This window comes from Macrobrachium nipponense, chromosome 14, assembly GCF_015104395.2.
Source record: "Macrobrachium nipponense isolate FS-2020 chromosome 14, ASM1510439v2, whole genome shotgun sequence".
NCBI lineage: Eukaryota > Metazoa > Arthropoda > Malacostraca > Decapoda > Palaemonidae > Macrobrachium > Macrobrachium nipponense.
In genome coordinates, this window is record NC_087207.1 from 55788564 (window position 1) to 55802322 (window position 13759).

The 13759-nt window shown below is 36.4% G+C and overlaps 3 protein-coding genes across 4 annotated transcripts in view; 2 read left to right on the top strand and 1 right to left on the bottom strand.

Moving 5' to 3' along the window:
• LOC135226011 (uncharacterized) overlaps positions 1-8558 on the top strand; it is a 50446-nt gene extending 41888 nt beyond the window's left edge. Inside the window, exons 15-21 of the mRNA XM_064265489.1 lie at positions 3664-3882; positions 4209-4408; positions 4555-4678; positions 5615-5795; positions 6174-6291; positions 6730-6874; positions 8095-8558. Coding sequence (XP_064121559.1) covers positions 3664-3882; positions 4209-4408; positions 4555-4678; positions 5615-5795; positions 6174-6291; positions 6730-6874; positions 8095-8282 — 1175 coding nt within the window. The 3' untranslated portion in view covers positions 8283-8558. The remainder of the gene's footprint in view (positions 1-3663; positions 3883-4208; positions 4409-4554; positions 4679-5614; positions 5796-6173; positions 6292-6729; positions 6875-8094) is intronic.
• Positions 1-13759, bottom strand: part of LOC135226519 (retinol dehydrogenase 12-like) — a 248483-nt gene that overhangs the window by 52396 nt on the left and 182328 nt on the right. The gene's annotated exons all lie outside the window — the stretch shown is intronic.
• The window catches only part of LOC135226518 (uncharacterized), a 157608-nt gene continuing 153957 nt past the window's right edge, over positions 10109-13759 (top strand). The window contains exons 1-2 of one of the 2 annotated variants that reach the window (XM_064266143.1): positions 10109-10288; positions 13501-13615. In XM_064266143.1, the coding sequence (XP_064122213.1) occupies positions 10266-10288; positions 13501-13615 (138 nt within the window). In that variant the 5' untranslated portion in view covers positions 10109-10265. The remainder of the gene's footprint in view (positions 10289-13500; positions 13616-13759) is intronic. The other variant, XM_064266142.1, reaches the window with a different exon arrangement.

Here is a 13759-nt window from a genome sequence, read left to right on the forward strand (position 1 = left end):
GTCATTACATCGAGACTGTAAAAGTGCGAAGTGCATTGAAGCTCCTATCCACCAATTCTCCAACAAAGAAACTCTTTAATCAAAGCGATGTATTTATAAACAATCATGAACCAGTTAGAGCGAATAGGCTATTACAATCAACAAACATTAGAATTAATCTTATTCAACCATCTTTTTTCCTCCTCCTTGGATCATGAAGAAAACAAGAATATGCTCTCATCTTTTTTATTTATCAAAAAGATATAACTATACACCGAGTCACCATAAACAGCATACCTTGGAACATATTCAGAGGAATGGACCTCGCTATGCTATATATAAATACTGATGGCTCTAAGTCTTCAATGGAGATTGGCTGTGTTGCAGTATACTCAGACAAAACAAGTCTGCTCTCATTACCTAGTGAAGCATGAGTATTTACTTCTGAACTATCAACGATTTTATTGTCAACTGACACGGTTAAAACAACTGAGGATAGGGTGAATCTCAAATTTATTATTTTTTTCCGATTCAAGAAGTGTCATTGAAGCCCTCAAAAGTTACACACAGAAATCAACTGATATTACAAATTAAAGAGCTCCTCAACCAACTATATTCTCGCGGGGTAAATATTGAAATATGCTGGATTCCTGCCCATGTTGAGTTGCCGGTAATGAAAAAGCAGATGCCGCTGCTAAATCGGCCATACATTTACCACACCTCGGTATTAAACTTCCTGACAATGATTATGTAACTATGTTTAAGAAGTTTTATGGTTAAAAAATGGCAGGAAATTTGGAATGATGAATCGGAAAATAATTAATTGAAACAAATAAAACGAATAATTTCTCCATGGGAATCATCAAATCAAAATGGCAAGAAAACTGAAGTAATTTTAACGAGATTTATATTCTGAGTTTCTCTGTTTTTAGGATTTTAATGTTTTTTATGAAAAATAGGTATTATAAATAAAATTCAGATATTTTTGTTCTATTTATATATATATATATATATATATATATATATATATATATATAGTATATATATATATGATATATATAATTATTAATATATATATATATATGTATATATATATGTATAAATATATACATATATATATGTATATGTATATATATATATACTATATACATATATATATATGCATATGTATATATATATATATATATATATATATATATATATATATATATATATAGTTTTTCACCCGAAATTTTTCGGGCCAGCCCTGTGGGAGTCAAGCCTGACTCACTGGGATGGTTAATCTCCTTCCTTTAATAAATAAATATACAAAGATGATCTCAGTAACCATATAACGCTATGTGCCAGTCGTCATGGTGAGTTAGAATCATTGATATTAACTATTATGAGTGAAGGAATTACGATCACCACCTTATAAATGTTGATAGGCGAACCCCATCAAGCCTTACATTAAGGTCACCCAATGTCACCTGTCCCCCATCGCCATTAACCCCCATTTTGTTATTTCCTCTTACCCCCCGCACTCATCATGTTCGGGATTTCAAGGTCTTACATTTATTATGAGATCGTTCTGGTGGATGTTTTTTGGAAGGTAAAATAATACTCGGATGACAGTATTTCATACGCCATTATATTTTCCAAATATTTACAATGATTTCATTATCAAAATTAAAAACATGGATATGTAAAAGAAAGAATGAACAGGAGATATCGAAAGTAATGGGTTTCTTGAATAGCTTGGAGGGGAAACACCGACAAGGTGTGTCTGACATTAGCTGCCGAAGCGACAATGAAGGCGGAGAGCCGGAGGCGCGGAGTGAGTGAGCAAATCTTAGAGTGAGCCGGGGTGGGGTTTGGGGAGGTTGAGGGGGGGGGGGGGGGGGGCCAGGTTAGCTAAGACGTGACCGATCTGCCCAGGTCTAAAGACTGTCACCCAATAATTTGAGACGCTAGATATGTTAATAGTATACGTCCTTTATACCCCACACATTCACTGCATTTCATTTCACATAATTCATTTTCACCAAGAGTTTCAGAAAGAATATAATAAATATAATATAATATAAGAAATATAACAGATTAAAATACTTTCTATTAAGTAGCCTTGATGGTTGCGAGAGGCGGAGCCAAGTGGCCCATCACACTCAAATACTGGTAGCTCAATTAAGTTGTCACAAATACAAATCCTGTGGTACTAGATTAACATATCCTGTAATGTGTTCCTAGCATAGATTAATAAAATATTACCCTCGCAAAATTGATGAATCATACAACCCACGGTATAAAACCTGGTATGTAACATCTTTGTGGCCAGATTCGTATATTATCGGTAATACGGGTAATTATAGTCAGTCAATCTAGGGCAAAAATATGTAGATGCAGCCAAGCACAAGCTGGTTGAGTGGCCATTTACGGTTTTGTGATCCTTGGCCACTTCCAAATAACATATCAAACGTTTACCATTATTTAAATAGTAGATCCAGGAGATATAAGACGGAGGGCAGAACAACAGATGGAGAGAGAGAGAGAGAGAGAGAGAGAGAGAGAGAGAGAGAGAGAGAGAGAGAGAGAGAATACAGCTGCTTAGGATGATTAAAAATTATATTTCCGTCTGAATAATATTAATATGAATAGTCAGTTCCAACAATATTTAAGGCTGTTTATATAGAAAATAGGATAACGATTTAAAACAATACGATATGATAAGGTTTCATAATAATTATTTCCCAAAAAATATAAGATAACATATTCTTAAAACAGGTCTCAAACATACCCATCAGATAAACTAAACAGAAATAAAAAGCTCTCTCTCTCTCTCTCTCTCTCTCTCTCTCTCTCTCTCACTCCATACACTATGCATTTCTTTCGTTACCGTTCCTCGTACTCTACTACATCTCACCCCCGCCCCCCTTCTCTCTCTCTCTCTCTCTCTCTCTTGTCCATATATAGTATTTCATTCATTAATGCATTCCTTTGGCTGATTACCGTAATTTCGCTCCTCCTCCCATTCCAACTACTCCATGTATCGGTTGTTTGAACGTGGGCCACTTTCAGGGCAAGAAGGGCATGATCTCTCTTAATGGAATAGGTTTAGACCTACACTTTTTTGACGTCCTTTTTTGCCACCAAACTACTCTAAAATGCCGGACTTGACTTTTGTCATTAATATTACCTACGGAAGGCAATACTTAACGCCAAAACAACCAGAAAATGATGCATGCAAAACAATTTTGCCATCAGACAAAAAATACTACCAGAAAACCCGCTCATCCCCAACCCGAGACGACATAGTAGACCTATTGGTCGAGTAACGCTTGCAAGGCTGCTACCAAAATCACGAATATCTCGGAATTCCCGGCGAATTACTGATATGCTGAAAGACAACAACGTTACCTTTCTTAATCCTTAGTCACTGAAAAAAGTACTAATAGCAGCATTATCTTAAAGTGGAGACAAAAAAAAAAATCCTTAGTTGTCTAACTATACAGATATACTGAAAACGAACATTTACAGGGAGCGTTCGATAATTATCTGAAGGATTTCCCTCTCAATCTTAGATTGAAAAGGGGAATCGTACCTACGGATTCTTTAGAACTCTGTATATATTTATTTTTAAATAAATACAGTTGTGTTACATAACTGGATTTCTATATCCATTAACCGTTTTCTTATTGTGCTTTCCAGGCATTGCCGGGAGTAGTGGCAGTATCTGGCACACCAACCGCCGCTTCATCCTGCGTCAGCTGCGGGACCTCGGCATGGGCAAGTCCCGCCTGGTGGAGGCGGTGCAAGAACAGGCCAAAATTCTCGTCGAGGCCCTGAAGGAGCAAGAGGGCGAAGCGCGGCCTATCGCCGAGGCTCTGAACTTCGTCATCATGAACATCATCTGGAAAATGACTGCGAGTACGGAAATCATTAGCCTATTTCGTATAAAGGGTTTGACATTATGGGAAATATGGAAAATGATTCTAATGAAGGACTTATTACACAAGATTTTATTATTTTATTTTTTTCCTTCATAATCTAGAAATGTTGACTTTTGTCGTTGATCAAAGCGTATTTTTGTAAATATAAGAAACTTAGTCATTTAACATTTATTAAGATCTAAATGACGTACCGGCATGTGCCTAATTTTCTGCCTAGATTCAAGTTAAAATGTGAATGCGGTGTTACTGTTTGTAGGAGGAACAGCGCTTAGGTGAAAAGTAACGATGATTAACTTTTCCCAGACAAACATTTCGAAATTTCGAGTCCAAAACACCGATACTTGAGACAGCTGATGGCGGACTCCACCCCTGCATCCAACAAGCTGGCGATAGCGGACATGATGCCGTGGACAAGGACCCTTTTGCCCTCTTTCATTTTCCGCCGCATTTTCAAAGAGGACAAATTAATCGAGATTTTGGACAAATTCAACGAATTTTTCCGAGTGGGTGTGACTATTTTCATCGCTGCCATAACTAAGTTCATCGTTGCAATAACTTGTAGTACTGCAGGCGCGGCATAGACCTATATATGAGTATTCCCTTGAATTTCCTTTGAAGGATATCATCACATCCCTCATTTTCTCTGTAGGAGATGATCCAAGAACACGAAGAGTCCCTGAACCCTGACGACCCGAAGGACCTGATCGACGCCTACCTCCTGGAGATGAAGTACAGGGAGGAAAATCCGGGAGAGGCTGAGGGCGTTCGTCATGGTAGTTTCCTCACTTTTGCTTTTCCTTTGTTTTCTTATCTTCGTCTTTCTATTGCCTGTTTATTTCTCTTACTCTTATTCTGTTCATACATATTAATGTATATATACGTTAATATATATATATATATATATATATATATATATATATATATATATATATATATATATATGAATGTGTGTGAATGAGTAATAAAATTACGATAGTTTTGTTCTTAAGCCCCTCGCGAAAACCAGCGCCATTGGATTTGTATTGCCTCTCAAAATGTCCGTTTTAAGGGATATATATATATATATATATATATATATATATATATATATATATATATATATATATATAAATCCCTTAAATCAGGCAACATTTGATAAGCATATCAGTTGCTTTTGTTTGGTTTGGCGAGCGTATGATTTATTTATTTATTATTTATCAGTTTTATATTTCATATATATATATATATATATATATATATATATATATATATATATATAGGATATATATATATATATATATATATATATATATATATATATATTTATATTGGGAACCTTTCAAAGATTGTCATTTTGATAACGTATATAATTAATGAAAGAGCTCATTGTGCTTGTAACATGGACCATTCAATTTTGATATAATAAAAAAAGCAAGGATTAAAACAAGTATATAAGTGCAATGTTTAAGAAGTAATGCTGAAAGAGAGAGAAAGAGAGAGAGAGAGAAAGAGAGAGAGAGAGAGAGAGAGAGAGATCAATGAAAATGATGACTATTGCTGTTCGTTCTGTCAAACAATGACCTTTTTTTAAATTCCGCCTTGTGGAGAATGTAAGTTTTCAATACTTCGGATAGGCCTAGGATGCACTGAGTCTCATTTGGTTAAGGTTAGGCCTAACTTAATCGTGGCCACGTACATGGTGACGATATCATTTCCGGCTTCCTCCTCAGAGGCTGACCTACGCATCATGCTCTTTGACGTTCTCTTTGCCGGGAGTGACACGACCTACAATACCATGAAGTGGATATTTCTCTACATGGCAGCCCACCCGGATAAGCAGCAGAAGGTGCAAGAGGAGCTGGACACCGCTCTTCCCAGCGGCACTCTCGTGATGCTGGAAGATAAGCCTAGGTGATTAATAAGTATATATATATATATATATATATATATATATATATATATATATATCTTGGATATATACACCTACTCTCATCCCTTGTGAAATACGAGGGAGTCATTATGTCAATGATAAATAACTATAGTGTTAATAATGAGAAGCTTTCTCTTTGATATATTAGTTTACAGGTCTCGTTATAGTCCACTGTCGGTAGTACCATACCTCTGGAATTTGTTAAGAGTTTTGCTAATCCTGGGATTTTTTTTTACATAATAATCCAGTAATCCTTAACCATAAAATTAGACGGTCATATTTTATCCTGTCCTAGGACTGTCATAAAGGGCTTAAAAACTATCAGGGAAGATCTGGTAACTCAGAATCCGTAATTCCAGGATTCCCTATACTGAGGCCGTGATCAACGAAATCATTCGCATGTCCAGTCTGGGCAACATAGGATTGCCTCACTCTCCTACCAGGGACGTTGTCCTGGCTGGATATAGGATCCCAAAGGTAAGATGAGTTCTCGTCATGAACTTTTCTTTGTCAGCAAGCAAATGATGAGACATCTCGATAATTCTGATCCATAATACCAGTTCCTGGTTCCAATTAAGTTCTCGACAGACAAACGCAGTTTGCCGCAATTTTAAACAATTCTAATAGCTTTCCTCCGTATTGTTTATCCCTTTTTCCAAATGACACTGAATTCCCTTGCTATTTGATGTTGTTCTCATTTGTAAGTATTTTAATCATCTGTATCCTTTCTTGACGACATAATTTATTGTTTGTTTTATACCTTTATAACCCTTTATGCAATAAATACTTGATATAAATCTTCACCGTTATATACTCTTGAATATTGTATTTTTCCATTATCACTTGTAGTAATTTCCGTTTCAACTACTTGTGTTCATTATATTTCGTCCCATTCTTCTTCCTTATTCTCCTCAGGGAAGTTTGGTCACCCCAGTCATAATGTCTATGCATTACGATCCAAGGTACTGGGATCAACCCGATTTGTTCCTCCCTGAACGCTGGCTTAGTCCTGAGGGAAAGTTTGTTATGAAGAAGGAAGGCTACCTGCCCTTTGGCACTGGTAAATACCTGAATAGTACTTTTGTTTAGGTTATTGGTAAAAATGGTATTCATACCGTTCAGTACCGACAAACATTTGGGTGTTTTTGGTCATATTCCTTTGCAATTAAGCATAGCTAAGGGTATGTTTGTTTTCAATATAAATATATATAATAAATGACGGGTTAACAATGCTAACGAACGTTACATAGCATTATCCTTGTCACCGTAACTCCGCCCCCCGCACTCCTCCTCATTTACGTTCCCCAAGATTCCCTCATGGCGGGCCCTTGTACGTTTTCAAAATAAGGTGCTTCTCATATTTTACCATTGTCTTTCAGTGTTTTCTCGTTAGTAACGTACCCCCGACAGAATAGGAGTCTTTAGTTCTTTTTAAATATGCTTTCTTCTTGTATGATCTTCACTTCGGGCGATATTTTGTTGTATAGTCTTGGTGCTCAGTGTTCAAATGCTCTCTCACCTGACTTACAATCTGTTCTAGGTTTAAATAGCCTAGTATATGCTTCACTTGCATGTCTGATTACAATATTCATTTCAGGTCTAAAGAAGCTTAAACAGTTTCTCAGATATGACCATATCAAAATATAGCTACAGCGACTGATCACTATTAACTAATAAACTTAATCTTAAAGATATTTCTGGCATATTCCAAGTTCATTCATTTTCTAGCTTATGTGGGTCACCTTTTTTATTTTTTTTAGGTCTAGAGATTTCTCTGCGCCTAGGGGTTTAATGATGAGTATATAGGTATCCCAGAGGAAATATGCAGTTACATAGAATGGGATTATCGTTTTAAGAGACTGCTTGTCCCTGGAAACGTGAACAATGAGAGAGAGAGAGAGAGAGAGAGAGAGAGAGAGAGAGAGAGAGAGAGAGAGAGAGAGATTTTCATTACGTATGACCCATACGGAAATTAATCATACACACATCAAAATATAGAATATAATTCCATTTTCCAGGCAAATTATTAGCGAACCCAGAATATAATACAGTACGATAAGTAAAAAAACTGTGATGATAATGAACTTAATCCCATTTCCTTGTGGATTCCTATCACTATTCATATAAAATCACTATTCATATAAAATCACTATTCACATGAAATTCAATGGTTTTCAAAAGAAACTGGGCAGTATATTGATTTGTGACTGAATGTTTACTCCGGGCAAAACAACAGCATGTAAAATTTAAATCGAGATAACAATTAATCTAATTTTTCAGGCAAAAGATCGTGCGTTGGAGAATCTCTCGCCCGCATGGAGCTGTTGGTGTTCACCACCGCCGTCTTGCAGAAATTCACCATCAGTCCACCAGAGGGAAAGACTGTCGACTTGCTGCCAGACTACGACAATAGGTTCTTACACTTCCCAAGACAACAGAGCCTTGTCTTTACCAGCAGGAATATATAATTTGTAAACTGTATTGCCTTCGTCGTTCGCCCAAACGAACATGGAAGAAGATATTTTAATGGGGGGGTTCATGTTCTAAAAAAGGAATTTCCATAGACCGAGTAGGTTTACTTGGTCTCGAGACCGTTAAAACTCCCGGAGAAATAAATCCGAGGTTGGCGGCTTGTATCTATTGCATGTTTATTGTACATGTATGATGAATTCATACATTAATAAGTACGATGTCCAGATATTTGCTATTAAGTTACCTTACTATAAATATACTCCCAACAGTAAGCTTAATTTTATTTCGTATTTGTGTTATATGTATCAAATAACTTTAGCCTATGAGAGTTTGTAGTCTTTGTACAAACAGGATAACAGTGAGGTTAAAATATCTTCTAAGACCACAACTGCAAGATTGCTGAGGACTGATTGATTCCATAGTTACATAATATCAAGATTTAATGGCATTTGTTTTCTAAAATCTTTTATAATCTGCATATATAAAGTTATCAGATGAAAATATGATTTTACCCCAGATCTATATTGTTCTTGATCCAGCTGTATACAAGATATTTGAAGGAGATATAAAAGATTCAAAGAAAGCCAATAAAAATTCTTGTCCTCGTGCCCTCAACAGCATGGCCGATCCAGACGTAAAAAAGGTTTTGAAACCCTTATACTTTTTGGCTGAGCATCGGAACATAGGGATATATCCTTCACAAATGCAACGGAATCAGTTATCATAAATAGGCATACATGAAATGTTACTACTGTCATTAATTACTACTAGTTTGTGAGAATATAATATACGAGTGAGAGGCGAAGTACTTGAATGAGAACAAACACAAAACCTCTTTGAGATTATGGGACCTGGGTTCGTTTCCCGGTACCAGACATCACAATTTCTTCAAATTTCTTTGAACTTGGATCTTCAGGCTTTGTAGTGACAAGCGTATATATATATATATATTATATATATATATATATATATATATATATATATAATCAAGAAGTTAAGAGGGCATTGTGGCTATTACAATTGTATAAGAGAACAAACTTATCTATAGAAGATGTTACTGAAAAATAGAAACAAAATACTAAACGCACATGGAAAAGGAAATAAAGACTCTCTCTCTCTCTCTCTCTCTCTCTCTCTCTCTCTCTCTCTCTCTCCTTTGGTGGATACTGAACAAACATTACATTTCATCAAATTGACTGTGTGATATTAACTAAAGATAGGTATAACTACCTATAATTTCATTGGAACATTTGTAATATAGTTAGACTTCAGTCATATTTATTTTGTATTTCCATATGAGTTCTTTTGGTATACCCTAATTACCATTAGATGTAAACAGTATTATTGTTACTACGTAGTACCTACACAAATGTCTGAGCCAATGTGCGCAATATACGGAGTAAAACAAATTCTCTCTCTCTCTCTCTCTCTCTCTCTCTCTCTCTCTCTCTCTCTCTCTCTCTCTCTCTCTCTCTCTCTCTCTCTCTCTCTCTCTCCTTTGGTGGATACTGAACAAACATTACATTTCATCAAATTGACTGTGTGATATTAGCTAAAGATAGGTATAACTACTTATAATGTCATTGGAACATTTGTAATATAGTTAGACTTCAAGTTACATTTATTTTGTATTCCATATGAATTCTTTTGGTATACCTACTCAAATGTCTGACCAGAATGTGCTCAATAAATTTATTAAAAAACTCTCTCTCTCTCTCTCTCTCTCTCTCTCTCTCTCTCTCTCTCTCTCTCTGTGTGTGTGTGTGTGCGTGTGTGTAAAAAAATAAATTATAAAAAAACCGAGGTGCCGTTACAGAGACAAAGCTCCACCCAACGAAATTCCCGAGCGTGTCCCGTCGTCACCACCCGAGTCAAACCTGCTAGTGATTGACCACTATCGGGATTTTCTTTACTTTGGTTAATTACGATTACCCAACAGCATTAAATAAGTGAAGGGGGTTTTGGGTAATCCGGTCCTGATGTCTTCACCCTCAGAAATGAGGTAAATATGTAGTTAAGGGCCAACGTAAATGAGACATGGCGAGTAAACTTGTTTACCGTTACCATATCCCAGTAGCTAGGTAGGTAGGTAGATACTACTACCTAGGTAATAGCTACCTAATTCCCGGGAATTTTATAGTAGGCGTACTAATTCCCGGGAATTTTATAGTAGGCGTATTAATTCCCAGGAATTTTAGTCTGTCAGTAGGTTGGGCTTAACTGAATTTAGGCCAAGTACTAGTAGTACTAGGCTATATAAGGCCTAGGTAGTAATTAAATTTGTATCATAGGCTAGGTATTTAGCCTTGTAAAGTGCTAGCCTTAGGTATACCTATAGGTATTTAATTGATTTTGCCGTCTGCATTGTGATGTCCGTTCCCGTCTGGAAGACTTCCGTACCCCCCTCCCATACCCTTCCCCCCACCCCACAAACACCCAGGCCTACGAGACTCCATATGGTAGATCTTAAGTAATTAAGTACACCACGTCTATTATTTCTTTGTTAGGATAATTACTAGCTAGGTAACTACCCCCATGCCCTAACCTGACTGGTGGGTTCCCCCCCCCCCCCCCCCCGCCCCCCCCCCCCCCCCCCCCTGGACATCCCCCAGGTACCTCAGTCTGCATGTGTTATTAGCCTAGGTACCTACTACTACTCATAGCTTGTATTGTATTCAAGTACTCAAGGAACAAGGAAGTTGTTTAAATGTAATTTACAGTACCTAGCAGTATTTCTACAGAATGGTAGTTCCGCACGGACTGCAAGGAACGTAACCGCAGACACAACATCCACAAGGGAGTTCAATGTATTTCGCCGTGTTAGTACTGGCCCCTGGGGGTTTTAATTAGTTGTCCGAATAAATATTAGTACTTAAAATTCTTGTTCAGTAGGTACGTAAAACTGCATAGAAAAACCGCAACTACCATGGTCTAGGCCGCCGCGGATACTAAGTACCCTAGATCTACCTACCTAGCCTATATTTGTTTCAGAATTATTCTTCTTGAAAATATGCCAACATACCTAGTCCTAAATTTTCTGTAAGGGGACCACTCCTTCAGGGTCACATACGAAATTCGTGAAAGTATGGATTTAGAGCAGCGATTCAACATGAAAGTCACTGGAAAGACTTGAACGCTGAAAAAACGTATACTATACTAAGTAATCGGCCTACCCTGACTATTGGAGATGTTGGTATTTCTGCTTTTACCTAAAAAATATAGATTTTTCCTACAGTTTTAGTGCTTTTGATGAAGAAGTAATAGTTAGGCTATGTTTTGGTGGTCAATTGTTATTTACCTCCTGTCTCTACCCCAGCAATGATGGGGGACTTTGGGAATTCGGGGTTTTGGATGGGGGAGACCTCATGTGAATAAAGCAACCATGTTCGGGTTCTGATAGAGGCCAAGGGAATTACAAGTTAATTACAGTCGACCACCAAAAACTAACGGGAAAATTTTTATAAATAACAGAAATACTACAGGAAACTCCAGTTCCCAAAGAAATACCCAACGCACCACTATTACTTATATTAACCGAGATGTTTTGGGAAAACTGTAGGCGACTACTGCAGCAATATTCCCGCTAGTCGTCAATGGAAATATTCACCACTTTTCGTTTGTTATTGGACTGTGAAACAGTCTCCCTTAGGATGTCATGCAATTTGAGCCTCAATAGTTCAAGCAAAGGTACAACACATTACCATAAATAATTTGGGTACTACTTGATATTTTATCTATTTACTAGTTACTAATTCTTTCCTATCTAGTAACTGATCTCTCCCTTCTGCATTTCCTATGACTTCCTGTTACTTCGTTTTTATGAACACCATATTCCTTGGAAGCTTAAATTTCAAGTTATTGGCTCTACCTAGTGGGCTTGTTCCATATGAGTATGGTTCATATTTTGAGTAGGTAATAATAATAATGATTATATTTATTGTCTTTTGTTAATGTTGTTACATTCATTCCCAAGGAGCTGGTACTAAACATGGTGGCCATTTTGCATATAAACTGGTAGTGACCAAAATCGAGGAGTGTGGTAGTAGTTGCAGTTTTAATGATGCTTTCCCTCCTGGACATCTTAGCCAAACCTTACCAGTCCACCGTATATCATGGAGGTGTACAGAAATGTATGATCCCTTAGTCTGATGTATAGGTTGGACCCAATGAAGTGGGTTAGGCATATCATCTTTCTTCAAATCTTCAGCAGAAAACCCTCACGTAAAGAGTCAACAGAGTAATATAAACTTACGAAGGTTCCAAAGAGAAATAAGCTAGCAGAAAGAGACTGTGGGAAAAGATGCAGTGGCAAATTTAAGGGGGCGCACCTGGTCACATGCCCACCACCCCACCTTGGATATGAGTAATAGAACACTTCTTTCAACAAGTCATTGTTAGTAGCGAAAATTTGCATCATTAATGATTATTTCAATGACAACAAAAACAATAACTACTACTACCCTGTTTACAAGTATGTGTGTGTGCATACATATATAAATGATATATGTACATGCTACATATATGTATGTACATATATGATTATCTTAAGTGCCCCCTTATGAAAGATTTCTAGATCCACCAGTGAAAAGTTGTTAATGAAATAAAACAAAGGACTAGAAAGTAGAATTGATACTCTTGAAGTTAGGAGACATCAGCAGAAAGGAATGAATTTGTCTTGTTTAAACTTTGGGAGATAATGAGAATCCTAAATTGCCAGGTTGGGGTTGTGGATTGCAATTTAGGCTAAAAGAGGACTATTACGTATTCCTATTCATAAGAACAATAAAGTGAAGTATAATCATGACATTTATTTTCACTCATAAGCTACACAGTTTATCCTATAAAACTACGATTTGCATACCGTTTCAGATGTGCAGTTGTCTACCATCTTCAGTGTAATCTTGTGTAATGTAATTGAGTGTTTATTAATGGATTATTATATTATTGTTACTATTATCAGAAAAGTTTGTATGTTGTCACGTGTTGGAAAATTAATCTTAGTTAGTGTTGATTTTGAGTTGTTTTAATCAGTTTGCTATCTGTATCTGAAGACAGAAAATTTAGTGAATTTACTACGTATTATCATCACAATTAACATTTTTACATTTGTCCCTCTTGGGGTGAGAGGTGCATTTAATTCTCTAACTCATTATATTTGTCTGCCCTATTGTGAGTAATTTTATTATTATACCATAGCTTTCTTCCTTTCGACAGTGACATCATCAGTCCATCAGTTATCAAGTTTTCCAACCTTGATCAGGTGGCTATGTTCACTGTAAAGATGATCAAGAGGTTTGTGAACAGTGGCATAGGAGGGAATGTACTGAAGGTGAGAATAAATTTTTTTTCTGGTTTTTTATTGTAGAAAATATTATGTTATTCAGTTCTTTTAAAATGAATCACCAACCCACCCATTCTTAAACTAATTTTTATTTACAGTATATATTTGTTCTTACAATTCTTAATTTACACT